This window comes from Monopterus albus, unplaced genomic scaffold, assembly GCF_001952655.1.
Source record: "Monopterus albus unplaced genomic scaffold, M_albus_1.0 scaffold170.1, whole genome shotgun sequence".
NCBI lineage: Eukaryota > Metazoa > Chordata > Actinopteri > Synbranchiformes > Synbranchidae > Monopterus > Monopterus albus.
Window position 1 is genome coordinate 402,091 of NW_018128050.1, and position 25,313 is coordinate 427,403.

General features: G+C 43.5%; 2 protein-coding genes across 6 annotated transcripts in view; both read right to left on the bottom strand.

Annotated features, from left to right (window-relative positions):
* Window positions 1-873: 873 nt before the first annotated feature.
* Window positions 874-20,814, bottom strand: rpgrip1l (RPGRIP1 like). Its single transcript, XM_020615831.1, is given in 26 exon segments — window positions 874-2,063; window positions 2,197-2,333; window positions 3,431-3,515; window positions 3,968-3,991; window positions 3,994-4,141; window positions 6,043-6,125; window positions 6,684-6,837; window positions 8,073-8,171; window positions 8,920-9,197; window positions 10,540-10,870; window positions 11,788-11,930; window positions 12,489-12,941; window positions 13,207-13,324; window positions 13,750-13,917; window positions 14,131-14,181; window positions 14,986-15,092; window positions 15,390-15,529; window positions 15,850-15,923; window positions 16,243-16,389; window positions 16,915-17,020; window positions 17,445-17,588; window positions 17,963-18,062; window positions 18,439-18,752; window positions 19,158-19,302; window positions 19,966-20,061; window positions 20,735-20,814. Coding segments are annotated over 25 exon segments (3,774 nt in total). The 5' UTR covers window positions 20,054-20,061; window positions 20,735-20,814; the 3' UTR covers window positions 874-1,926.
* Window positions 20,815-22,452: 1,638 nt separating this feature from the next.
* LOC109969087 (uncharacterized) overlaps window positions 22,453-25,313 on the bottom strand; it is a 79,473-nt gene continuing 76,612 nt past the window's right edge. For all 5 annotated transcript variants that reach the window (XM_020615742.1, XM_020615743.1, XM_020615745.1 and 2 more), the window contains 2 exons: window positions 24,975-25,207; window positions 22,453-23,356 (listed from right to left, as the gene is read on the bottom strand). In XM_020615742.1, the coding sequence (XP_020471398.1) occupies window positions 23,078-23,356; window positions 24,975-25,207 (512 nt within the window). In that variant the 3' untranslated portion in view covers window positions 22,453-23,077. The remainder of the gene's footprint in view (window positions 23,357-24,974; window positions 25,208-25,313) is intronic.

Genomic DNA, 25,313 nt, shown 5'->3' on the forward strand with positions numbered 1-25,313 from the left:
CTGCTGCAGCGGGGTCTGGGCCTGTGGTGGGTGCTTCTGCGCGCTGTGCTCTCTGTGCTCGGAGATCCTGTGTGCATCAGCTGGAGCTGACAGCCTCAGCCCGCCCATCCAACACAACAGGTGTGGGACGAGAGCAGGCACAGCAACGTGTGGGGGAAAAGAACACAACATTAGCAGATGCTGAGAGTGTGCAGAGGAAGGGGCTGAGAAATGACACTGAACCTCAGACTGAGCAGAACCAGAACACGAGTTCTCTGAAGCCCACTCAGATTTAACAGCTGACTACTACTGCCCCCAACCTAAAATCTTAATGCTCTTTTCCTCAGCGAAACCATGTCTGGCAGACACAACATTTAGAGACATCCAGTGTTACAAACAACACAAAAATGCTCCCTGGACGTTTTTGGTATTCAGCAAGTTAGAACAACAGTTCTTATTTATATTTTTATTTAGACTTAGGCATTTTTATTAATGTAGTTTCTTGTTTGCTTGTTGTGTGTAAAATGTGTTTGAGTTAAGGCATAAAACCACATTTACTACCATCACTACTGCTGTGCTGTACATATCCATGTTATGTGCAGTTTGATCTTGGTCCATCAGATACAGCTGTGTGATGTTGTACCTTCATTATCAACAGCTCTGAGCATCATGTTTATGAAGATAAACATGTAAAACAGATTTGTTCTCTGCCACATGCACAGAAACAACAGCTCTTTATTAGAGCACAATACAAAACATCATACAGAAATAATCACATTTAAGGCACATTTTCAGGAAATTTGCCTTCTCACCTCTCAAACATGATTCTGTTATACCTGCAGGTCTCCTCACCCGTATCAACACGCTGAGGATAATCAACTGAAAAAAGAGACGAGAGACCCACAACCTAACCTAAGCTACAGTAAACATCACATGGACAGCTGTAGACTCACTAACGAGTCCCTTCTGCCTGGAAAAAGCAGGTAAACACACCTGAAATACAGAAAATAACCGCAGTGTATCAAGGCAGTACAAACTTTAGACTTTCACATTTAAAAACAGACCATTATAAAAGATGAACAAACTTTTACACATAACACATTCTGAATGTATGAGGTGATGTACTACAATCATAAGAAGTACCTCGGTGGTTTGTCTTGTCACAGTACAGCCCTCACTACCAGGGAAGGCAGTAAACTTTATTTTTATACAGTTTTCATGGAGACTTCTGCTGTTTACTTGTCGACCTGACTGAGACAGGAAGTCACTGTTTCAGCCAGAACTAAGCTACTTTTACCACATCAACCTCAAACCGAGCACTGATTTGGGGATTTACAGTTGGATTTCAGTGTGATGTACTGTAATGTCATATTTATAAATACCATACTTTCATAGCAAAGAATGAATTTATGATGGAGAATCAGTGCAAATGATTGCTAGAGCTGTCTTTGACCTGACCCTTACTGCCATCAGCATTTCTTCTAGACCTCCATTTTTGGGAAACTTTTAACTAAATTCTCTTTAAGCTTTTTCCAAGATCAAGAGACGCCTGTGTCATGGCAGCCCGACCAGTGCTTGTTGGGATATGCCAGCGTGGACTGACATCAACATTCATACAGAATTCCTTTTCAATCAAACATAGCGCAGTTTTTCCTACGTTTATTTTGACCTGTGAAAGATCAAACCTGTACTGACAGGGCAAAGAATCAGTAAAACTTAAATTACTTAAAACAACATAGTCACTGACACAAATCGCATCTACAGAATATGAACCCAGTGCACAGCGAGGACGTGCGACCTCAGGGTGAAGGCAAAGCATCAGCTGAACCGAATGGTGAGACGATGCTGTTCATCATTCAAGTGCTGTCTGTGACACGATCTGCTTCACATGTATCGCTGGTGTTTCAGGTGTTTTTTTTGTCAAGGTGATGTCAAGTCAGTGTTGTCTCATGCTGATGGAAGCAGGGAGGAGACAGGGGTTCACTCGTGGTCCTGGTCCTTGATGATGGCCTGCAGAGCCTCCAGTCCCTCCAGAGACACAGTCAAAGTGCCCACCACTTCGCTGTCGTCTTCCACGTCCACAACTACAGGAAACACAACCATACAGACTCTGTGACTACAGCAAGCGTGTTACATGGAAATTCAGTCTGTGCTGAGCGCTGCGATCGCGTCCCATGTCCTCCAGCTGAGCAAACAGAGAATCTACTGTACACTGACCGCTGAGACCGGTATCAGTCAGGTCCTGCTGTTTCTCCAGGATTTCGGGGATCCTCAGGAAGGCAACTCCCACATCCTCACACTCCTTCTCCTGCTCTTCTTCCTCTGGAGGCTCACTCACCACTGTAAACCGGATTCTGTTCAGACAAAACAGAAGAGGCGCATGCAGATTTAAGGACCCCATTCAGACATGTATAAAGAAAATCCAGCAGGGTGTAAATAGGTAGGACCTTATTGATCCCACAGTGGGGAAATTCCAGTAGCTCAGGATTCCTGCCCCTTCACTGTCTGCATTTTACAAGCATGAATTTGAAGCAGTGAAACAAGTGAAGCGGTGTGAATCCTTTGTGACATGACTATCTATGCATGGGGGATTTATAACAGCTGAGGACTTGACATATTTTGACACATGCATGAACTAATGTGCATGTGATGATAGGAACAGTGAAATAAATGTTCTGGAATAAGAGAAGAAGCTGATCTGGTTTGATCCAAAAAACATAGAGAACTGAAAACTGCTCTGACTGGAAGCAACTGGGCCGAGTTGTGTGCTGCCATTTGTAAGAAAAGACTTGGCAGTGTTGTGATGTTGCACGGAAGAAACTTGTTTTGAAAGCTGTCACCTGAACATTGCAGCCAAACTGTGGAGACAAAGTGTAATAATAATATTAGAACAAAGAGTGATATTTACAGCTGCACCAGTTTGCACAGTATTCTTCCACCTGTTAGCAGGTTCTAATTGTGCTTGTAAATAGTTCCTAACGTACAAAAACTGAGAACACTGACAAAGAAATGCTGCTGCTGAATTTACAAAAACAGGCTTTCACAGCTGTGAGCAGCACAGTATTGTGGCGGAGTGGAGGCAGAAACCTCAGAGACACAAACAGAACTAAAACAAATGAACAATAACTGAGAGTGTGTGTGTTGTAGCGTGGCCTTCTGTGTGAGTGAAGCAGAGGCGGCTGCTGCCTTTGCTGCACGCAGCTGAACTCCTCTGTGTTCTCTTCTTTTCACAGCAGCAAAGTTTCCCACATTTAAAACTTGATTATAACTCATTAGAGCTGACACAAACTCAAACTGCTTTTACGACATCGTTTTATCATACAATGCTGAAAGTCTGCTGCGACCGCTGAACCTGCATCGACAGCAGAACGGGTCTCATCAGTCTCCTCCTCACTTTCTGTCTGAACAAGGAGTAGCAGCATCGCTCCTGTTGGTCACAACGTGTCCTCACCTCTCCATCTCAGGGTCTCGTCCCTGCAGGACTCGCCTGAGCAGCCGTCGCCGAGGCCCATTGTTCTCAGCATCCACAGGAATGACTGGAGAACAACAGACAGGTCAAATGTCACTCATTACAAACACAACTCTCAACACGGTACTTACTGTGGCTGCAAAAGATATTTTATTCATCAAAATGAGCTGAGAAAACAATGTCTCAAACTGTTTCACTGTTTAAATGGTGGAATATTAAAACATGTGTAAACAGAAAACACTTGTGACATGTATGTGCAGGTAAACAATGTGTCCTAGTGTCAGAGAGCTGGATACACCCCATCAGAGGGAAGGTTTTACACTGGGGGTTAAACTAACAATGAGCGGAGCCTTTATCTGTTGTATGGCCCCTCACACCTGACCTGTTTGGATTGGTTCACACCGGATTTACTGGTATTAGCACCGAGTGCCATAAGTGTGGCAACTGAAGGCCGCCCACATCAAAACACAAAGGGAGAAGCAGCGTGGGTGCAAACCCAGTCCAGGTGTAGGCTCTGACCTTTGCTGTAGTTTAAGTTGATGCTGGTTTGGGCAGAGACAGGGGGGTTTCCTCTGTGAGCAGATCCAGGAAAGAGTACTCCACAAAGAGGCGAACCACGCTGCTGTCCCGGGTCACCCGAGAGCCCGGCTTCAGACTAAGGGACACGATCTCTAGCCGCACTCGCTCCGAGGCCTGAGGACCGAGACATGGATCACAGTGTAGAGGATAACTCATATCGCTACAGTAAAACAGTGATCGCTCCATAATCGCTAGGTCGTTTCATAAAGGAAACATAGCCCAACATTGTTCCCACATTCCTTCCTTCACATTCTTTGTTTTGACAGCCTTGAATGAGGAGCACACGCTGGGTGAGTTCCAAAGGTGAGGACAACTATCCTAAAAATCATCCAGGATACCATCTGTGGCTCATCTTCAGCTGCTATCTGTGTCATATCACAGTGAACTGAATATGAAAGAAAGCTTCATATTTTCTGCTGCAGACACTTGAATAATTTTCAGAGTGAAATTGAATAAATAAACTCAGTATCACTGACTGAATTCACAGCAGTTTGCAGCCTCCTGTGTTCTCAGCTTATTGCAGATTTGATGCATTGTTGTTTTGTTTTAGTGTTGCATGTGTCTTTTATGTTGTTTTGCCTGGAACTTGTGGTGCTGCGGTCTTAGCCAGGAAAGAGGCTGCAAACCTCAGTGGGATATGTGAGGACTCCTTGGACTTGATGGACATTATTTATATTATTAAACGATGTATTCAGAGTATGACTGGCAGACTAATGAACATGAACGTTAGCAGCAGCTCTAGTTGTTGTTGTGATGGTCCGGTGGTGTTGGGAGGTGAGCAGGCCTGCACTGACAGTTTACATATATCGAGGTTTCGCAGTTTGTCTGTAGTGGCCTGTGTAACTAGCCTGCAGAGCTAATCCCTTTTCCCAGATAATCAGGATTTTAGCTCATGAGATGAGATTTTAAAAAACTGCAAACAGAAACGAATGCTCAGCACTTACAGATTTCTGTCTGCCAGGCCGTCAGCTGCACAAACTCACAGAGTCCTGTGTGTGGGTCAGTGTAAACGTCGATTTTCTTCAATAATGTGAATTCAACATAAGATGGAGTCTAGTGGTGTTTCTGTGTATGTAGCTGAAAAGAGCAATGGAAAAACTAAAAATGGTAACCAAACTGAGGTTTCCTTGAACACAAGAATTTACTGGGTCAGGGAAACACTAAGGTGATTGGGAAATAAAACCATTATGGCCACTGCAATAAAGGCATTTGAATGTACTTAAAAATATATTCCAAAACAATCCTTCCCGCTGCACCTGGGAAATATCTGGGGGAAAGTGACCGAGACAACAGTGTTTGTCTCTGAGCAAAAAGCCCCGGGATTTGCTGAGATGACATTCATGGCACATCGTTTGGTGTTTTTATATGCCTGTAACCTCGTCCACTTTACTAGACTGCACAACCTATAAAAAATTATTTTGTTTAATTAATCAAGCAAGTCGCTCAATCAGAGCTGAAAGAATCAGTCAATAACAGAACAAAATATTAACCTGCGATCTTTGACTGTTACAGTCATTTCTTAGGTGAAACATCCAGATATTTTCAAGTTTCAGCTTTTAAATGATGAAGCTTTGCTGCTTTTCTGTGGTTGAACAAAACAGCAAACTGGATCTCTGGGTTTGGTTGTTGGTGAAACTGAACCAGACTCAGGGCATTATGTTATCTAGGCCAAATATTTATTAGATAATGAAAATACATTACAGCAATAAATACAATTAATCTCTCCTGACTGAACATTTGTTGACTGGTTTGACTTAACGTTATCTTCTGCACAATAAAACCAGAGAAGAAGAAGTGCCCCACTGAGTTTGTGAAAGTTTGTGGTGTTAACAAACAGACCAATCGCTCAAACTGCCTGGACGATCACTGAATAAAATCGAAGTGAGCCTCCACAAAAACAAAACACCTGGCATCACACAACAACACAGCAATCCCCCAGAAACTGCTGATGCATTCTCTCTGATTCATCGGTGCACAGCGTCTACACCCTCTGGTGCAAGGTTTTTCTCACTGACCTTCCTCACTGTGGCCTGTCCGTGAACAATGCAGTCATCGCTGTCCGACTGATCCTCTTTGGCAGCTGGGGCCTCCTCAACATCTGGAGCGATGCAGAAGGGAAGCAGAGGAGGAAATAAAACAAGAATGAGATGCATCCTTGGCACAGTACAAGAAGACCCAGGCAAACAGCTCAGAGAAAACAACAGCCCACACTTTAAGAGGAAAATGAAAGTGAATTCTAAAGACCGGAACACAATGTCTCCCACATCACCTGCTGATAGCAATAAGGTGAGAGAGATGTACTCTGCCTCTCAGAGGGCTGTCATTAACATTTATGAACTCTGCTCTAAAGATTATTGGCAGCGCTTCCATTATTTATGTCTGTTTTGCTCAGGACGCATTGTTAGAAAACAAAAACATTTGCACTTTAAGACAGACAACAGGGAGTAAACAACAGCCAGACTAGTAGCTTTCGGGAGAAGATGTTGGAGTTTGACCCGTGATGAAAACAAACTGGTTTTCTTACCACAGTGGAAAGCAAAACACATGAAAGATGCTGCAGTGTCTGGCAAACAGAGAATTACAGAAGAGAAAACTTTGGTAGAGGAGGCAGAAAAGCCAGCAGTGATTCTAACAATCAACATCAGTGTTTCCTTACCCTCAATAATTTCCTCGGAGATTTCAGAGTCATCAGAGCAGGACTGGGAGCTGGCTGTGACCAGCTGTCCTTCAGAGAAGTGAGACTCCTCCTCCTCCTCCCCGTTGAACTCCTCTGCGGCACTGTGAGGAGCTGGAGTCACATCTGAAACAACCTGCAAATACAAACACAAAAAGGGAAAGTCACAGGTTGCACACACAGGAAGTCACTCTTCAGTCCAGAGTCCAGAACTCACATGTGCTCGTTTGAGATGGAGCTGACTTGTTTCCACATCAGTGGGTTTTTCACCCAACTGCACTTCTATTAAAAAGACTGTGAGAGTAAAAACTGTCCTGGACAAGTTGTGATACTTTCTGCATCATTTGGACGGTTTAACCTACTGAAACATTACAGGCCTCCAATAAGCAGAAACTGAAGCCGTTACTCTGTCCATTCTGTCCACTCAGTATTTAAACGGCTCCACCTGTTGGCTACAAACCCCCTACCAGTGTTGTGGTATGGTGCCCCTAGTTGATTCATTGTGGAGGCTGTAGTTTGTGCCTTTGCTGAACTTTACTGTTTTACTGACAGGTGTTTCTATTATACTGTAATCTAGCCACAGGGGTTGCAAGCCAGTGGCTTCTGTGCCGGTCCCAAGCCCGGTGTTTCTATTATACTGTAATCTAGCCACAGGGGTTGCAAGCCAGTGGCTTCTGTGCCGGTCCCAAGCCCGGTGTTTCTATTATACTGTCCACTCTATTTATATCAGTGAGGGAATCTATATTATTATGGGCAAAGAATCTTTAACCCGACAGTGTACGTTTTCCTTTACAACAGGTCATACTGCTGTCCCTCTCTTCTGCGTAGGCACACTGTCCTCAACAGTGAAAACATCAAACTCATGGTGGTTTCTGGCTGTTGGCAAAGCTCTTACAAAAACAGGCATTTCTACACAGAGGCAGTTTATAGCTATGGCTGGAAGGAAGGGGGCGCAGCACTGGTAAAGTGGGGGGTCCAGGTCACGTATAACTGAGTGCTTTGTGGGTCAGACACAATCGGATAAAGTGGGAGTGGGAATACCAATAACTCACTGACTAGATGGACTGTGTTTATGAGATTGTGCCTATTGGTGACTGTAAGCACATGGAAAAACAAATGGCATCATACAGAACTGGCTAGATAATGCTATGGTGTAGCCCTAGTTATTTGCAGCCATTTCCACATTTTGAATTTTATTTACCAACTCTGCCCTTCAACTATACGAGAGAAGAAGGAAGATATGTTTTGTTCTATTTTAAATGCTGTCTGTTATCCATCTGTGGTTTCAGTCTGGTGAACCTATGTTTCATGAATGAAATGGGAGATGCATGGGACACAAAACTATCTGATAATCATTCAGTGAAACGACACCTGGTCAGCTGCAGTTGCGGGATCTACAAATGTGACTTTCTTGGCAGCCGGCCCCTCTTTAATTTGTGGCTTCTGTCTTCTGGGTTTTGGCAGCGGGGCCTAAAGGTAGAAACACATTCAGATGGATGGAGTTATGACAAGACAACATGTTAGTGGGCCATGAAACATTCTGGCCAAAACTCACAGGGGCCAGTTCAGGACACCAGTAACATTCTCCAGTGGTAGTAAGACATGATGTGTTTTCAGAATCATTTCTAAGTGGATTGTTCCGCATCTTTGGTTATGGTTTTGTTATTTTCACAAGAAACCACACTGGTGTAACAGCACTGCTCATAAACAGCAGTTTTAGGGTTCACCTTTTAAAGTGAAGTACATGATAAAATACGCTAGAAGTAAGCATGTCCTAAAATCACAGAATGTGATAAGATACAGAATTTGGTGTAACACTGAATTCAGTTATGTCAGTTCAACATATACACTAACAAACAAGATAACACGTTAATCACTGACCACTGCCAGTGGTGCTGGCAGGCGGATTCTGTTACTTTGGACTGAGCTAAGCTAGCTGTTTCCCTCCGTTTCCAATCTTCATGCTAAGCTAAACCAGCTGTTTCCCTAAGTTACGAAACAGATGCGAGAGTGGCATCAATCTGAATTCTCAGAGAGAAAGACAAGAAGAGGATTTGCTTAAATATCAAACTGTTCCTTAAGGAGCAAACGAACATTAAATCCTGGCTGCTTCATTCCTGTCTGCTGATTATATGAAAGTCTTCCATGCTCCTGTTGAATTGCTGCAGCCCTGTTAAACTGTATGGCTGCACTACTGTGTACCAATTTATCTCCTGACCTTCGAGGAGAGAGAAGTGGAGTGATGAGAGGGGTCTCTGGCTTCCTTCTCCTCCTGCAGCAGCTCCTCCAGGTCTGTGTCTGTCAGGAGTTTGTCTTTGTTCTCTGCCTCCTCGCTGAGCCCAGCAGGTCCGTGCACAGGTGTGTCTTTAGGGATGAACACTGGCTCTTCAGCACTAATGATCGAGCGTGGTGGAGGGAGGTAAGGGAACTTCCACTTCAGAGTCACCTCGATGTGTCCAGCAGGGAGTCCAGAGGGATCGGTCAGCTCAAACACACCTCAGGGACAAACAAGGCAGATTATACACTGAAATCAACCTGAGGCATGGGACACCAAACTAATTACTAATTTAAAGCGTTTCACTCCAACTCTGTTGGGTTTAGTCCTTAAATGGTGAGCTCATTGTTTATGAGGAAACAGGTGTAACATTCAGAGAATTCTCAGTTTTGGCTTTTTAGGAGCGCAGTAAACCAAACAGTGAGCTCACTACGCTCTTTCTGTCTCAGCTATTATAAACAGAAATCAAGGCGAATTATGGTGAAGTCGACCCACCATAGTGATCTCAAGTCGTTTAGCACCCAAAGCTGAAGTCAGTGGATGACAGTTCATCTAAACCTCTAATGAAATTCACTCACATGGTGACAAGTCTCATCTTGAAAAGTGTAGCTGACAAATGGAAAATGGAAGTTTCTGCTCTTTTTCTCCAGATGCTTTGTTTCATCCAGATGTGTGTTTTATCATATAAATGCACTAATTTGTCTAATTTGCAGAAAACCATCCGTCCAAACGATAACTTGCATTATTAATCTAGTACTGACTGGTCTTGATAAACTGTTTAACAGTTTGATGTGAGACACATCTGAAGACTCACGCCCAACAACACTCGACCTGCTTGAATGCAAGGCCAAGAAAAGTGGCGATTTTTCACATTTGAGAACCTGAAAACAAACATTTTCTGGCATTTGTGCTTGAAACTTGATTAGTGATTGCTTGATTATCAAAACTGTGACTGATTAATTGAAAGCTCACACTGACAAAAATGAAGGCGTTGGGGTAAAACCAGAATAAGGCCCTACAGAAAAACTAGTTAGCCTGTCCCTCTGCACGATATCTTCATCACAGCAACAGATGAAGCTGTGACTGAATTATGCGCTTTCAGGAGTTTTACTTTGTTTTACTATTATTCTTTTTATTTTTGCTATTAAGTCAAGAAAAGCAGCAAAGGTTTGAAAACCCGTAACCGTCTGATTTTCTACACCTTTGCTTGTAAAAGGTTTCAATTATCAAAATTTCAGAGTCTGGAACACACGATATTTTAGTAAGGTTTGTGAAAACCAAAAGCTAAACCAGACAAGCTCACACTGACAAAAATGAAGGCGTTGGGGTAAAACCAGAATAAGGCCCTACAGAAAAACTAGTTAGCCTGTCCCTCTGCACGATTTTAACTCTACAAAAGAAGAAGAGGAACCCATTGTTTCTGTTTTAACTGCTGCTTACTGCCCTTCTGTGGCTGTAGTCTGGGGCACCTCTGCTTCAAAAATACAACAGAAGATAGGAGACGTATGTGTGTCTAGGTCAAGAAGTAAGACCAGAACAGTGCTAGCCCCAGCTAACCCTCACCTGTGACGCCTTTGTCCTGAGCCAGTGACAGAAGAGGGACCCTGGCCTTCCCCAGGTACATGTCCATTTGCTCCTCTTTGTAGTCAAACACATAGAACTGAAGGGCCTCAGACTTCAGGTACTGATCCAGCTCTACATCCATCAGGACAGAGTAGGACTTGAGGTCACTGAAGTGGGGGTCACAGCAGTCATGGATGGTGGCAGTGGGGTAGTCGGAGAAGTCAAAGAACTTGTAGACCACGTAGGGACTCAGCTGCTGGGAGCCTCTGGCCTGGAGATCCCGACAGCGCTGGACGGTGACGAGCAGTACATTCCAGCTGCTGCTGTGTGGCTGCAGTTTAGAGCAGACAACAATGAAAGGTTTATTTACAGAAAATGGTGCAGCACTAACTGAACTGAAACTTCTGCTGCTGCACTTACTGACGGTTTAATACCGGCTGTTACTGTCTGCTCTGCTGGTCCGCAGAGAATTCAACACTTTACCAGCTGCAGCATTAAAGTGATGAACACAGTAACGCATCAGAGACTATGATCCAGTATCAGAGACATTACTGGGACACGGGGCGTTCTGCAGGACGAGTACTGGTACTGATGGTACAAAGTATTTTTAGACTGTGGTATTACTACTCTGACTGAAGTAAAGGACCTGAGTAGTGCTGTCACCATTCTGTCTGATAGAGCTGCACTGTGGTGTATGGATCTCTGAGCACTGTTCCTTTGTCCTGACAGCAACAGCTCATATTCACCATAAATAGGATGTAGTACGTCTGTGAGGATCGCCGGCCTTTCCTCACCACTACCACAACATCCACCCGCAGCCTTATTAACAAGTTAATTAAGTTTGATCTTGTTAACTACAGACAATGAGAAATATCAAGCAGCAAAAAGAAAAGTTAGAATCCTCCATGACTGAACGAGAGAAGAGGACCAGTCTCTCCACAGCAAACTGACAAACTACACATGACGTCTAATCTCAGTAGCCCCCTCATGCAAATGAAACCTGTATTTAAGTCCCATGACAGTTTTACATCAACAACTGATATATGTATTCATTTACAACTTCAGCGCAGTCACCAGTGGTAGTTACTTGTTAATGTGTCTCCCTTCTAGTTCTAAAATCAAATATCATTTCCTTACTTTTCTTGGTATTTAGCTGAAGAAAACTGACCTGACATCAGTCAACATGCTCAGTGACACCTACACAACACTACGATACGTTGACGGGTATGTGTGAAATTGGTCGCCTACCTGTGCATCCTCGCTTAGTGCAGTGCTCGTGTAGCCCACAGGCTTCACCTTCTCTTTATACAGACGGATGGTTTCTGTCAAGGGGATCCGCAGTCGCAACCAGTAATCCACAGAGCCGAAGGAGTGCACCTCATCATGGGCACCTATGATAAAAAAAAAAGGTTTTCTCTGTGAAAATGATTTTATATATTGTTCAAGGTTTTTTTTGTTAACAACTACGAAGTTCAGTGCATGGCTGTTCTGCCAACTCACATTAAGCAGGACTAAAGCCTGTCTCCTGCAGATCTTTAGAATGTGAACCATTTTTTCTGTCTTGCTTTAACAAGAAACTTGTACTCTGTCTTATGCTATGTTTTTAATGTTTCCATGTCTTGTATCTGTCTGGTTACGTTTTTCCATCTTTTGTGAAACATATTGAACATATTTCATTACTATCAACTGGAGAAACATTAGAACTACAAAAAATATACTGTTTGTAGACAAAATAAAAATATATACAGCAGGACCTTCTTCAACAAAATACAAGTGTTCTCCACATTTTCCCAGCTGTTCTGGGCACATGGACCTGCAGCTCCATCTCCTGGCTTAAAGCCTGTCTGGCTACTTCTTCACTAAACAAACACTTCTACCGAAGCTGACCCAGTCTAGACCTGCTTACAAGCTGCCGACAGCAGTAGTCGGTTAGATCAAACCTCACTCACCGACCAGCGGTGTGGTCCCGTAAACTTTCCCGTCTTGCTCTAGCAGCTGCTGCAGTCGTATCCGTCCGGATGCCAGAGTCCTCCAGTCTAATCCCAAGGCCTGATGCAGCTCAACAGTGACCGAGCATCTGTGGAGATAGTCGAGGAACTGGTCGTCCATGGCCACCACGTACTTGGATGTGAAGCCATATTTCGGGCTGTGGCCCGTCACCACTGGAGTGGAGTGCAGCCCAAATGAAAAGAAGGAGTAGGTAAAGAAGGTGGAGAGTTCACTGTCGCCTAGAGTCTCCAGGGTAGACGGGGACAGCGTGGCACTGACTATCTGTAGCTCCAGGAGGTTCTCTCCATGCTGCAGGTGAAGAGGTTCATCAAACTTATCTGCCTCGTCCTCGTCTGTGATGTCTGGTTTGAAGACGTAGGTTTTGGCGCCGTAGGCGATGTCCTTGAGCTGAGCTGAGGCACAGAAAGAGGAACAGAGATAGTCTGAGTTCCTACATAATCAAAGCACAAACACCTGTGCTTTTCATGGGACACAGCTGTACAGTGTGAGGAGCTGCTGGTCTTTCCACCTTTCTGTAATCCTGTTTTAATTTTTTCTATAATCAATCTTATCACAGCGTGTGGTCTTCGGGTGTGTGTGGCAGTGAGAGCAGGCAGCTGAATCTACAGCTCCAAGTGTTTCCACAGATGAAGCTTTGATGACACTTTGGATAAATACCTTCCAGTTTCTTGATCTTCGCTGCCCTCGTGTCCAGCAGCTGGGCCTGCTGCTCCAGCTTCTGCTTGTACTCGCCTCTGTCACTCTCCATCTTCCGTAACACAGATTCCAGCTCCGCCTCATGATCAGCAGAAGAAAACAAAATCGACTTAGCATTTAACTTTGTACAATACAGAGACTTCATTCATAAACTAGTAAAGGTTTCAGTGCACAGTGTTGGACAGATGTTAGTAACACATTTTCTTTTCTTTGATTTTCTGCAGTACAGTGGGTTTTCAGCAAATTTCTGCCTTTATTGGATCATACACAGTAGAGAGCTGACAGGACATAAGATGAGAGAGGGGCACATAAAGCGCATTAACAGTCCCAGGCCAGACTTAAACAGGGGATGGCTAAATGGTCGACACCTTCAACCAATCCAACTGTCTTAAATCTCCCAGCTAAGCCACCTGTTTAAAAAAGATACAGGTACATGGAAACGACGTGACCCAGACAGAGAAGTTGAAGGACATGAAGTATTGGTCTGCATGTGGCCCCCTCCACCTTGTAGTCTTTGCTGATCTTGCTCTCCATGCTCAGGATGTTCCTGGTCTTCTCCAGCTCCTGGATGGTTTCAGCGTGAGCGGCTCGCAGCTCTCTGACAGTGGTGCTTCCTCCCTCCTCCACGTCCTTCAGGAAGCCCAGATCTCCACTCTGCTGAGATTTACGTGTCTGTGAGAGAGATTTCCACATGCAGGAGGGAGAAGCAGTTAGAATGAGACTCTGTTAGTCAGCCAGAGGAAACCAGGTTCATCATGTAACACACATGAACACAGGCCACAATCTGCCACAGTTATGTTACTGTGTTCTATCTGTCATTAACAGGTGACAAAATCTACCTGACTAGCAAACACTGAGGGAGAACACGTTTATTTTTCCACTTACCCTAATGAGCAGCAGAGCCTCGGTGAGTTCGGCCACGTCGTACTCGTTCTCCTTCAAAGAACACATTACGACTTTATTAAACTATTGAAGAGCTACAATCTACAGTAGGTCTGACATGAGTGGGCTCGAATGTCAGTCACCAGCCATAAGCTGCTGAAATGTAGAGGTGAGGAGTTCCCTGTTTCTGTGCCAGGAAAACACGCCATTTATCATTTTATCCTCTAAATTAGCTAGTAAAATAGTCATTCAGGTCCAACTGAAATCACATTAGTCGACCCTTTTTGTAGTCAAAAAAGGTCTCTCACTGTGGAGCGCTAAAGCAGAGAGCGTGCTGTCTGAAGCACAGTGGCATCAAACTGGGCCTGAGTGACATCTGCAGGAACATTTACCTGCAGCTGAGTAGCTAGTTGGACATCTACACTCTGCTAACAGTGCACTTCTCTCAGCTGAAGGTTTGTTGGGTGGCTCATTCAACAAGCTGAGGTGCACGCCAGGTAGATAAGGTAGATAAGAAGGAAAACCCACGGAGACATGCTCATGTTTGTAAGGTAGATAAGAAGGAAAACCCACGGTATTCTAATGAAGTATCACAAAAACAGAGCACACTATTATGAAACCAAAAAATGTAAATGTAAATTATTCCCTTCTGGTTTGAGTTTTTTCTTCATGGTAGAAATCAGGACAGCTGATTTACAGAGCTGCTGCACAGATGGAAGAGACAAAAAGTAAGTAAACAAACAAATGTACGGCACACTTCTAATAGTGAAGTATAGACAGACTCCAACCCTGAAAACCTGGAATCTGTTTACTATTTATTAAGAAGCAAGCATTTCATCCACAGTCAGATCAACTCACCCTGCTGTAGAGCCTCAAACGACCATTCAGCTCCTCCACTTTTTGCTTCTGCTCTAGAAACTGGATTTGAAGCTTCTTGTTTTCTTCTGTCAGCTTCTCATTTGTGTCTGAAAAATAATAAAATCAATACAATGAGGATATTAAGTCATTCATTAAAATCCTTCATTTGATGATGTTTGGTTTCACATCTCCAGTCTGCAGCATAAAATTAGTTTGCTTCATATGGCAATAAATTAAATGGCAGTACAACTGCATAATGTTTGTGTGGTGAAGGAAATGAGTTACAGGTTAATCAATAACATGAGCGTGATCATGTGAATTTTGTCTGTTCCCTCTAGAGACCACCGAGTACTGTAGATCAGCCTCTGGTAACCAACGGGCAAAGTTACAGGATAACAGAGCACCTCTCTCTGCCTTGATTTTGTCGAGAATTTCATTTTTGTCGATGAGGTCAGCCTTCAACGCTGTCTCAAGCTGTGTGATCTGTAGCTTCAGCTGCTGCTCCTGAATCTGCCATTTCTGTTGCTGAGACACATCAAAGGCGCTGGAAACACATAAATATAATAACAATTACTCAGAGTGAGGGCTAATGTTGACATGTAAGCATCATGCATGAAGCGTCAAACATTTCTAAGGACACAGCTGAGTCTATTTAATACATCAGTAGCCTGGTAGTTCTGCAGATGGGGACAGTGGAACCAAAGTGGCCCGTCTGAAAACACGCAGTTGACTCTGAACATTCCTCTGTGTAGTAGTCCAGAGCATGGCTGCAGCAGCTGCAGCTTCACCTTCCTGAAGAGACTGAACCTTCTACTAGGAATAAACCACCAGAACACTTGGATGGTCAGACCTGAGGCTTCTCACCTGTTCACCAGTTTCTCATTGTTCTGCTTCAGCAGGTCCCTCTCCTGCTCCAGTTCACTGACATGCTCCTGCAGCTGCAGAACACACATGACAGAAAAAGCGATGAGTCTGTCCTTCAGTACAAACTGTGAAGTTTTATTAGTTGTGCTCCATTTTCCCCATGACGACATGCTGCTTGTTATGTAGCAGCAAGGACGTGGAAAGCTGCATAAATGGAGAGCAGTAGGCATGTTAAGCAGTGATCTGATCAGAAACAGTGAGACCATGTTGAGTGACTATGGGGTCCTCTGAGGGTCTGACCCTGGTTTGGGGAGAGAAAACCACCTCCCACACTAATAACAGACATTTCACAACAGTGTGAACAACCATACGCCCGTGTAGTGCACTAGTCACCTGCTCCATCGTCATCTTGGATATGGCGGAGCTCTGCAGCCGTTTCTCCAGGTCCAGACTCTTCAGCCTCTCGTCTTTCAGCTGAGCCGCCAGCTCGTCAACCTTCAGCATGGCTGCATCATGACCTGCCTTCAGTATCCGCTGACTCTGAAATACACACGTTAACATTTCAGCAGTAACATTACAGGCATCGTTTGCTTCCATTCTCCGTACAGCAGATACAGTTCTGTCTTGTTCCGGAGCCCCCACTGCTGTGACACTGATGTGTATCTGTAACATTAAAAGCAACTGTGCCACATTTTCCAAACTTGATCCAAAGCTCTGAAGAGGGCTTTGGACGTAGACCGTTTAACAGCAGGTTTTGGTGTTCAGACTGGTTGCGTAGTTGTCTAGTAGTGTAGTGTGACAACATCTGTCAGTCTGCTAAAATGTAGATTCATTTGACTTATCTGGACTTATGGGAAACTCGAGGCCTTTGTGTCTTATTCATGACTTGAAGTTGAGTACACAACCAGTCTCACACTCTACAGACTTCTTGTATTAGATCAACACGTGGAAACTGCTCCCCACAGGACACCGCTATTGATTTGTCAATACTGATTTAATTATTTGGCCTGAAAGTTGCTGTTATTGCAGGATTTCAGTGAGAAAGAGGCTGTGAGCACATCTCACCTCCTGTAGTTGCAGAAATCGACCCTCCAGCTCTGTCACGGTGTTGGACCTGTCAGCCAGCTGCTTCTGCAGCTTCATCATCATCACATTGTTGTTGACATGTGATCTGCGAGAGAACACAACACATGAGTGTTAGTGCGAAACTCTGACAGATTGTTTACAGAGCAGATACATGTGTGTCTTCTGTGCATTTAACAAAGTGATCTATCCGATCACATTCAGCCGCTCTCACATTCAGGTTCACGTGTTTACATGAGCCATAGTTGTAGGTATAAAAACATCACACTGCTCGCAGTTCAACAGCAGTGAGGTAACATCCACAGTGTTTCCAGACTCAGGTTTTCATTAGGTCACAAGTTTCAAGTGGCTGAAGTGCTGAGACGTCTTATCCCTATTAGGGATCACTGGCAGCAGCGTGACGCCCACTCCTGTGTGAGTGGACTGACAAGAGGTCGTGGCACTGAGCTCATACCAGCAACACCAGTCACACAACAGCTATTAAGGGTCAGTTTGATTCAACAAAATTCTACCTCAGTCTGGAGGTCTGTTGCTGTCGGACCTGGAGAAGTCTCTCTTCATACTCTGCCTCCTTCTTCCTCAGTTCCTCCCTCAGCAACTCAGAGGCTCCCTCCAGCTCCTCCATGTGGCTCCGCTGGGACTCGATCACATTCTCCCTGGTCCACAAACACAGAGCATGTTGATCTTAAACCAGCTCTGAGGAGGTAGTGGCACATGACATGTTTCCATCAGGTGAAAACCCTGTATTTCCAAATGTTAGTTCATGAACCCTGGATGTCAGACTGTCTGTCAGGACAGTGGATTTCTCTGATCTCAGTTCATTTCATTAATTTAAGATAAAGAATGACAACTTCTAACACCAAAGCTGTCACTCTTTATTTTACGGATGACAACTTGTGTGTGTGATGTAGAAATCCTGAGACACTGAGAATTTAGCTCTGTACTCTGTATCAGCTATTTGTTTGGTGTTTAACATAAACAACCCTGCACCTCCACACACTGCTGTGTGGAGGTTCTGGGCAGTACTCACAGGTTGCGGATCTCGGCCCTCGCCTCCTCCAGCAGGCTGTGCCCGTATCGAGGCAGCTGGCCAGTCGGAGGTCTCCCACCCCCCTCTAAACTCCTCATACCTGCAGGAGACAGAACCCGAGAGTCTGTTCACAGTGGACCAGTGTAGGCTCTGATAGCCACAGTATAAGCACCAGTGTAGCCATAATAAAGTAGGAAACTACTGTAAATAAGACAGACAAGAGGAGGATGAACAGAGCAATAAAAAGAGGTATGCAACTAAAGCGCTGTGCAGTAGCGGTCAGTGAGGAACCTGCAGGAGACAGCAAACACTAGACTGTTACCGTTTGGACACAGATCACTTACATTATATGCCACAGATTTCATTTACAAACATACACTAAACCCACAGAACAGTAGGTTTACAGCTGAGGGTCTTTATCATTAAAACACAGCTATCTCCTCCATATACCTCACACTGAAATATCTGTAACTCACTTTTTGGGCGTGTTAGAAAAGGAGACGAGGTGTCATCTCTCAGCTTCTTTAATCCAGAGTTGACTCGTGACTGGACGTGGCCGTATGGCGATGGCCTGCTGTTCTGCGAGTTGATGAGCTGCTGTTTGGCCACTAGGAAACGCTGTTTCAGTCCCTCGTTCTCAGACTGCAGGGCCCGGACCTTCTCCTGGAGATCCTCCATCATCTCCTCCATCTCTATGTCCCGAACCCTGGAAACTGGATGGGCTCCCCCTGCTGCAAGGTGCTCCATACGACCTCGGTCCTTCACCAGCCTCATCAGCTTAGTGCCAAGCCTGTAGGGTGGAGGACACAGACGGTGAAAGCCAAAGAAAGATCACTGTGTCACCATCTGCAGGTTAAAGGAGCACTGCACTAGTCTGACACATAGTGCTCAGTTTAATGAGGAGTATTGTAGAGCATATGAAGAACTTGTGTTTCTGCCTGTGGCCTTCATCACCTCCTTTTCTTACAAAAAATGTTTTCAACATTTTATACAAACTTGTAGTCCTAAGTGATTTTGAAAAGTCTTAAAGCATTGTAAGAAATTATAAGATTATCTTATTTTGCTCCTAGTGATGATGTGTCTTAACATTTTCATTAAAGCTAAATGAATTGGTGAAGGTGTTCATTCATATCTTAATAGTACTGTAATATTCAGAATACACTTTTGGTCCAGCTCTGTGTGGCATGTATCTCACTTCTTGATCTTGTCATCCTGTGTGTGAATATGCTGTTTGAGGTCTAGGGTCTCCTCATGGAGCCGCAGGAACCGGTCCTCCAGCTCCTCCCTGGACACCCGCGAGATGTCCTGTCGCGCACGAGCATTTTGATACACTGACGAGTCTGTCCCCAAAAACATAAATAAATACATTTTAAAAAATCATATTAGTTTTTTGATTATCTTTACATTTTCCAGCATGTAGATGATAGTAAACAAACTGCAGTTCTGGGACCATGACAAGACCTGTTAATGTCTTGACAACAACTGCGTGACCAGAGAATGCACATGTGATGGTGAAGAGCTACAGCAGGAAAGAGGAAAAGATCTGTGGAAAACCATAAACTGTAAATTAGCAAAAAGAGTCAGTTATAAGTACGTAGGGAAGAAGGTGAGGTAGCTTGTGCTTGGATGCACACTGTCCTCTTTTCTCTTCGTATGAGACTGACTGACATATCAACCTGCTTGCCAGATAGAGTATAGTATTCTTACTTAATAATTATTCTACTGCTTATTTAGTCATGATGGTAAACATACCACAAACAACAATTATGTACATCAATTTCTAGATCACTCTGTTCCATATTCCAACACAATTCAGCAATTAATTGAAAACAACAATGAATGAGATTGAATCTCATGGCTTCCAGAGTGTCTGGTGGTTGAAAGAGAACATGGAAACAACATTGGGGATTTGAATATAAGAGCGCCTGCCATTCCACAGACCAATATGCCAAAAAGGACCAGTAACACAGAGGACTGCTGTGAGGACAGGGAGCATCACAGACCTTGGGGACCAGCTGTAAGTCGGGGCTGGCTGACAGCGATGTCTCTGACTGGGACATCTGCTGCTGTCTCATCCAGTACAGTGGACATACTTCAACCTGAAGATGAGAAGTCCCTTCATTACACACCAGGTCATACATGTCAAAACAGATGTTCACCTTATGCCAAACACTGGGTCGGTATAAAGTCCTCAGTTAATATAAACAGGTTGGAAACTCGATTTAAAAACCCATGATTAAGGATTAGTTCTCTGTAAGGATTAAAAGACACAGGATAGAGAAACAATTAAGACTTTGTACAGATAGTTCCTGTCTTCTTATGTTGGCTACTCGGCTTACCAGTGATACCTCAAGAACCTTTCATTTTAATCATATTTAAACATTTATTGCGAAAGACATCCTTGATGCCACGGACATCCATAACGGTGCTTAAAACTGTCATTGACCAAGAAAAGATGCCTGAATTTAAACTGTCTGGCGTCACATCTTCTAGTGATTTGTAAAAGTGCCAGTATTTGAGAAAAGTAGAATGTGCCATATTAAGACTAACGTTAAGTAAGTATGTCAGTGATGGCAGAGTAACACTGAGCGTTTTTGTTGTGGTTTTTCTCCATCAAATTTCAAACTAGCGGTGAGTTAGCTTCGTCAGCTAAAGCTACTTACATCACCTCCGCACCTTTGAGGCAGCTAACGGGTTAGCCAATTCTCCTAACTTTGATAATACCGCATATGTCTCCTCGTATCAAAACATTTTTCAAGAATGTACTCTTACATTTAACGCAGACTCTATACAGTTCAGAGTAACGGTTGCTACTGAAAACATAACTGTCCCCCATGTCGTTATGAATAAAGTACGCATGCGCGTTGTGAAGAGACTTTTGGGAAATGTAGTTTTCTATGAACAAACACCCTCTTTGCGGCTGTAGGCGACTGCGATTGCAATTGTTTGCTTCAGACTTATGCTTTCACACCAAAGATAACACTTATCTGTGACTTAAGGGTTAGAGTCACGACTCATTAGTCGTATCCCATGGGCCCTAACTGTGTCTCACTTAAACTTAACTGTAAAGTAAATTAAGAAAGCTATAACCACTTTGGCTGTTTGTGAATGCCTAACTCTAACCTTACGTTTTTTTATTTGCTTCTGTATTTTCATATAATATACAGTATTTCCATAGCACTGCTCATTCATGTACTGCACTTAAGTACACTTTTGGGGTATTTTAATTGAGTATTTTAATTTGATGCTACTTTATATAGGACTACTTCAACTTCACTACTGCAAATATTGCAGTACTTTTTACATTTCTCCACTACATTTCATATTGCTGCTAGCTACTGTGGAGTTCATGATTTAAATACTAAATATGTGACTCTGACAGGGTCTGATCTTACTGTTTGCTGTACTTCAGTATGAATGCAGGGGTTTTACTTGTAGTGATGTAGGCTACATTTACAGTGTGGTATTGCTTTTACTTAAGGTTTCTCAGTGCTTCATCCACCACTGGTCTCCAGTGTGTATCCATCAGCCTGGTCTCAGATGCTCTCTATTACATGACAATCTTCCAGCAGGGACGCTGGACCAATTTTGTCTGACCTGACTTTACATGTAGGCCTATTTATGAGCAGCCTGGTGCCGTGATGGCTCACTGTTACACATATAACCTGGGGAACTTGGCAGGCATGCTGTCAGATATCTGCCTTTCATGAATTGGCAATGGATCTAATTTAGTAGCCAGAGATGAGTGTGCTGGCTGGACAGAATGAGTTCAGTCTGCATGCCAGGCTCCCGGCTCCTGCACATAGATCACTGGGCCGTGACAGTCTCCCATCACTGCTGCTTCTTCCAGCCATAACCTTTGACCCCTCCCTCCATCTACTCAGCATGAGGCGAGCTGCAGGGATGGTGCGGTAAAAGCTGCTGGCCGGCTGTCAATGGAGGCAAATCTGCGTCTGTCAAACCGTCAGCCTGCCAGGGGAGTCTATGATGCCTGCCGACCTTTTGTTCAACAGGCCGTGCCCACCTCCGTGCAACAACTGTCAAGTGCATGATCAGACAAGCATGGAGGCCCCTTTTACCTTCACCTTGTGGCCCTATTGTAATATAGGCAGATTTCCCCTGTCTTGGCTTTTATTCAGTGTATTCAGATCAGCATCACGGGGCAGCGGCCGTGCAAAAACCTGAGTCTTGTCATTGAGTGTCACGCCATTCAAATGATATGCCATCTGAATATATCACAAACATCCTTGTTTTGATAGTGCTACAGAAAGTACCCAGATATTTTACTTTTAATGTCCACTTGCACTCAAAAAATGTCTTTAGCCAGTGATTGGTTATGTTGGCTACGCAGAAAGATGTTGGTACCGTTTGTTTTCACCTTCATGTGTTGAAGAAGGAAAGTTGCTCTGAAATCTTAGTTTAACACCTGCACATTATGACATCACTACTAGTTTGGAGCTGTCAAAGGAATTTTTAATGAAGCAAAGTCACTGGAATCTTTGTAAATAATTAGTTTACTTGCAGCAAGGAGACAAGTCAGCATGAACATCCAGAGTTGTCTGAGTGAGGTAGGTTCATACAACATAATATACTGTAAACAGGCGCACCATGATAACAAGACTTAGATGCTAATCATACTGAGACGCACGCTTATCCTACAGTTGATAGTTGTGTCTCTCTTCGTCTGGAACAGTCTGTAGTTGATTACATCACAGTACACAGAGTTTCACATGAAAAACAGGGGCTTTCCTCAGTAACCCAGTTCATTTAACAACAAATGTGAGTGGAGGTCAAATCCTTCACTAGTTTCAACATTTATAAAATGTTGCTGTGCCACCCTTCTCAAATCATTCTTGTTCTTTCTAAATGCTGTTTTAAGGTCCTTGTTAGAGGACAGTCTGAATCATTTCATACCCTTGACAACAGTATTTCTTTAAGGCAGCCTCACTGGCCAGTGAGCCCGTAAAATGAAACCATGTTAAACTGCAACAGTGCACATTTACATGTTGTGACCACTTCAACAAAGGAAGGTTTCTCCTTCTCAGATAGTTTTATTTAAATACTTTTAGAGGCCAGAGGTCAAATTATCTAGTAGACTTATAGAAGATGAGGTTACTAGAAGCAAACCTGAAAGAGAAACTTAACTGTGCATGGTAGAGTATTTGTTTCTGCTTTTCTGTCCTTATAACTAATCCCACCCCTGTCGGGTTTCCCGAGCGACTCCAGAATTTGCTCCTGACCCTCATGTTGGGAACCACAGTGGGCTGAATCGGATCGTTGGTGTATATCTGTAAGTCCCAGAAGTGACACTAGGTGGCAGCTGGTTAACACGTCTGAGGAGCTGAACCGTTCATCCTCCTCTTCCTCCGTAGGTAATGATGGCAGTCCATCTCTCTGTCAGGATGAAAGGAAGAGGAACCACTAACCGGTCTGAAGACATAGATGTCAAAGCTGCTGTGCTGTTGGTCACATGTCAGTGTAATGGAGATTTAGCATTAATGATTTGATGAGCTAGAATTTCAGGCATCGGTATGTATTTGTGCACGTCCAGTACTGTGGCAACAAATTGACCTGTATTCACAGTCAGACTTCAGATGATTTACAGTGAGAAATTAACTTAATATTTGAACGCAATATGTTTGAGGTTATCATTATATTCACTCAGATTTTCACATAAATAAATCTCTCTTCTGTAACTGACAGGCACAAAATGTCTATAAATCATTTTCCATTTAATTACTTTAAACTGTCTCATAGCTTTCACTAAAGTAAAAGTACATCAGAATTATCAGCGAAAAGTGAAGTTGTGGTCACATTATAGTACTGTTATTACTGATACAAAAATATATATTCAGCATTTTTCGGTTGCAGGTGGTAAAAGTTAAAACATGTAACTATGTAATATAAAATCCAAGTCACTGACTGAAGAGGTAAAATGACTAAATAAGCCTTTTATACAACCTGCCTGACGCCGGCGCAGTGCGGCTGTAAGTCTGCAGGGTGTCACAATAAAACACAGTCACAGACATGCAGCAGAAGACAAACACCCTGTGGCACAGAGCTGCAGGTGACCGGAAAGAAAGACACTACACTGCAGAAAAATGCACCGCCAACATCTTGATTAAATAGAAATCTGTGAATTCCAGAAGTGTTGTAAAACAATTTATACACATCCCCCACAACCAGCTGTGGACAGTAAATTAGTATATTTACTGCAGTACTGTACAGTATTTAAGTACAATTTTCAGGTGCTTGTAGTTTTTTTTTATACTGAGGAAATGTTTTACTGCACTACATTTATCTGACAGATATAGCTACTAGTTATTTTTCTAATATTAGTGTATAAAGAAATTAACATTAAAATGCTGCTGAGAAATGAGTAAAAGCACAATAAAACAGTTAAGACGTCAAACAATAATTGCAACATAACAAAATAAAAACACACTTTAAAGGAAAAATAACAGATTTAGAAATAAGAACATAGTCCACATGAAGCATTAGACATAAATACAGAAGATATATGATATGTGAGGCTGTCAGGTGATGGTGCTAAAGATTTGTAAGGGTCATACAGAAAAAGGGGACATTAAGATGTTAAAGGGTCAAATTAGAAGACACAACAGAGTCGCCATCAGTTGTACAGAGTCTGTGAGGGGCCTGGTTTTACCTCTGGACTCCGTGGAAGAAACGCAGCAGTGGGGCGATGGAGGGATCTACTGTACGTTCACTGCAGTGATTCGCCTCAGAGCCAGACGGCAGGAACAATCAGACCGCTCCTGCATTCAGTCATTTTACAGCATCAGCACTAGAGTGATGGAGCTGCTGCTTTGTTTATGTGGGAGCGCGTTTGCCAGCATCTCTGTGTGTGGACAGGAGTGTATGCAGCCTCCCTCTCTCTCTCTGTGTGTGTGTGTGTGTGTGTGTGTGTGTGTGTGTGTGTGTGTAGGTGGAGGACCAGGGAAGGGAAGCTTGTGATTTATAGACATGCTGTCTGAGCTGTTATAATACATACCACAACTGATAAAGGCCATTTAGTGGTGTGATAAGATTCCAAGCAGGTGCAATACAAAGCGAAGATGGACCTCACAGCCAGGAGAGGTGAGTGGATCGGAAGTGAGTGGAAGCTGGATGAAGTGGGGCTGCTGATCATGAGGTTATAGCTCCAGTGCTGGTGAACTAAAGTCTCACATCCTCTCAGGGGTTTGTTCCAGCTTCTGGACAACTGATGTTTGTCTTCCTGAAAAGCTAAAACAAGATTCTGAGGTTCATGTGTGTAGGTTTGTGTTTTATTAAGCAGCAACAGGAGATGAGTGGGCTTTTAGCCCCAGGTTTTGTCTTTCAGGCAACATAG